This window comes from Fonticula alba (assembly GCF_000388065.1).
Source record: "Fonticula alba strain ATCC 38817 unplaced genomic scaffold supercont2.7, whole genome shotgun sequence".
NCBI classification, from domain to species: domain Eukaryota; order Rotosphaerida; family Fonticulaceae; genus Fonticula; species Fonticula alba.
In genome coordinates this window covers 1,661,454-1,662,623 of record NW_009242977.1, presented here as the reverse complement: position 1 = coordinate 1,662,623, position 1,170 = coordinate 1,661,454, and the positions used below count along the sequence as shown (strand labels likewise).

The window sequence follows — 1,170 nt, the reverse complement described above, 5'->3', positions numbered from 1 at the left end:
GGGGATCAGCGAAAGGAGGAAAAAGGGAAAAAAGAAACACAAAAGAAGCCGGGCCCCGATGGCCACTGGCTGGGCGGCAGGGAACGCGCGTACCGGTAGCCACAATGGCAATACCACCGAAGAAGTTCAGCACCAGGGTCGTGAGCATGACAAAGTTCAAGAAGTAGGCCTTCTTCGCCAGGGACTGGTAGGGGGTCGGGATGTCGCCCCTTGGGGTGGGGAGCGAGGGGGAGGAGGGGAGAAGCGGCGCCAAGATAATCGCACGCGTCAATACTCACGATTGGCCATGGCCGGGTGGACAGCGGGGGAGGAGGAAAGCCGGGGCCAGGCGAGCGCACTGAATCGAGTGGTAGATCATCGGCCGGAAGGGCGGCCAATTCGGTGCCGGGGTGGACCCAGAGACGACTGGCTGGCTGGTGGCCGCGGCAGCGGCCGCCGGGGCCGGCGTGTCCGATGAGCTGTCATACATGGATGCCGTGTTGTCGCTGGTGCCATAGGCCCCGCCAATGGGGGCAAACCCGCCATGACCGGAGCTGGACGTGTCATACGCATTGGGGAACGGGGTGCCCGAGTCGTAGGCGCTGGTGTGCGAGGTGCCATAAGCACCGCCCTGCGTGGCGGCCGCGGACAGGAGGGCTGTGTCGTCGGCGCCCGACGCGTCAAACGGGTTGGACATGGCAAGGAAGTGGAGGCGGAGGGGGGTGGAGGGGGGAGGGGAGGAGGGGGGGGGGGAGGAGAAGGTAGTGGGAAAGATGCGATGCCGCTTTGCTGGCGGCACCTCCAGAAAATGGACCCCCCCCCCCCCACGTCTGCATCTTGCGCACACGGCCAGTGTGCAGCGAATGCTCCCTGCCCCGCTTCGATGACAAGGCTGCCTCGGTCGCCGGCGACGATGTTGTTGTTGTTGCTGTTGTTGTTGCTGTTGCTGTTGCTGTTGCTGTTGCTGTTGCTGTTGCTGTTGCTGTTGCTGTTGCTGTTGCTGTTGCTGTTGCTGTTGTTGACATTGTCCTTCTTCGCCGCGAGGGGCGTAACATGCACATGCATTCAGTCGTCATTCGCACCCTCCTGCTCGGAATCAGGCGGCATCCTCCTCGGCGCACCCACCAAGGCTCTTTCTTGGGCCTCTCACACGCCCCCCCCCCCCCCCCCCCCCCCCCCCCCCCCCCCCCC

General features: G+C 64.4%; 1 protein-coding gene across 1 annotated transcript in view; it reads right to left on the bottom strand.

Annotated features, from left to right (window-relative positions):
* H696_04555 (hypothetical protein) overlaps nt 1-724 on the bottom strand; it is a 1,623-nt gene extending 899 nt beyond the window's left edge. Inside the window, exons 1-2 of the mRNA XM_009498436.1 lie at nt 339-724; nt 94-209 (exon numbers count right to left, since the gene is read on the bottom strand). Of these exons, the coding sequence (XP_009496711.1) occupies nt 94-209; nt 339-676 (454 nt within the window). The 5' untranslated portion in view covers nt 677-724. The remainder of the gene's footprint in view (nt 1-93; nt 210-338) is intronic.
* Nucleotides 725-1,170: the final 446 nt, after the last annotated feature.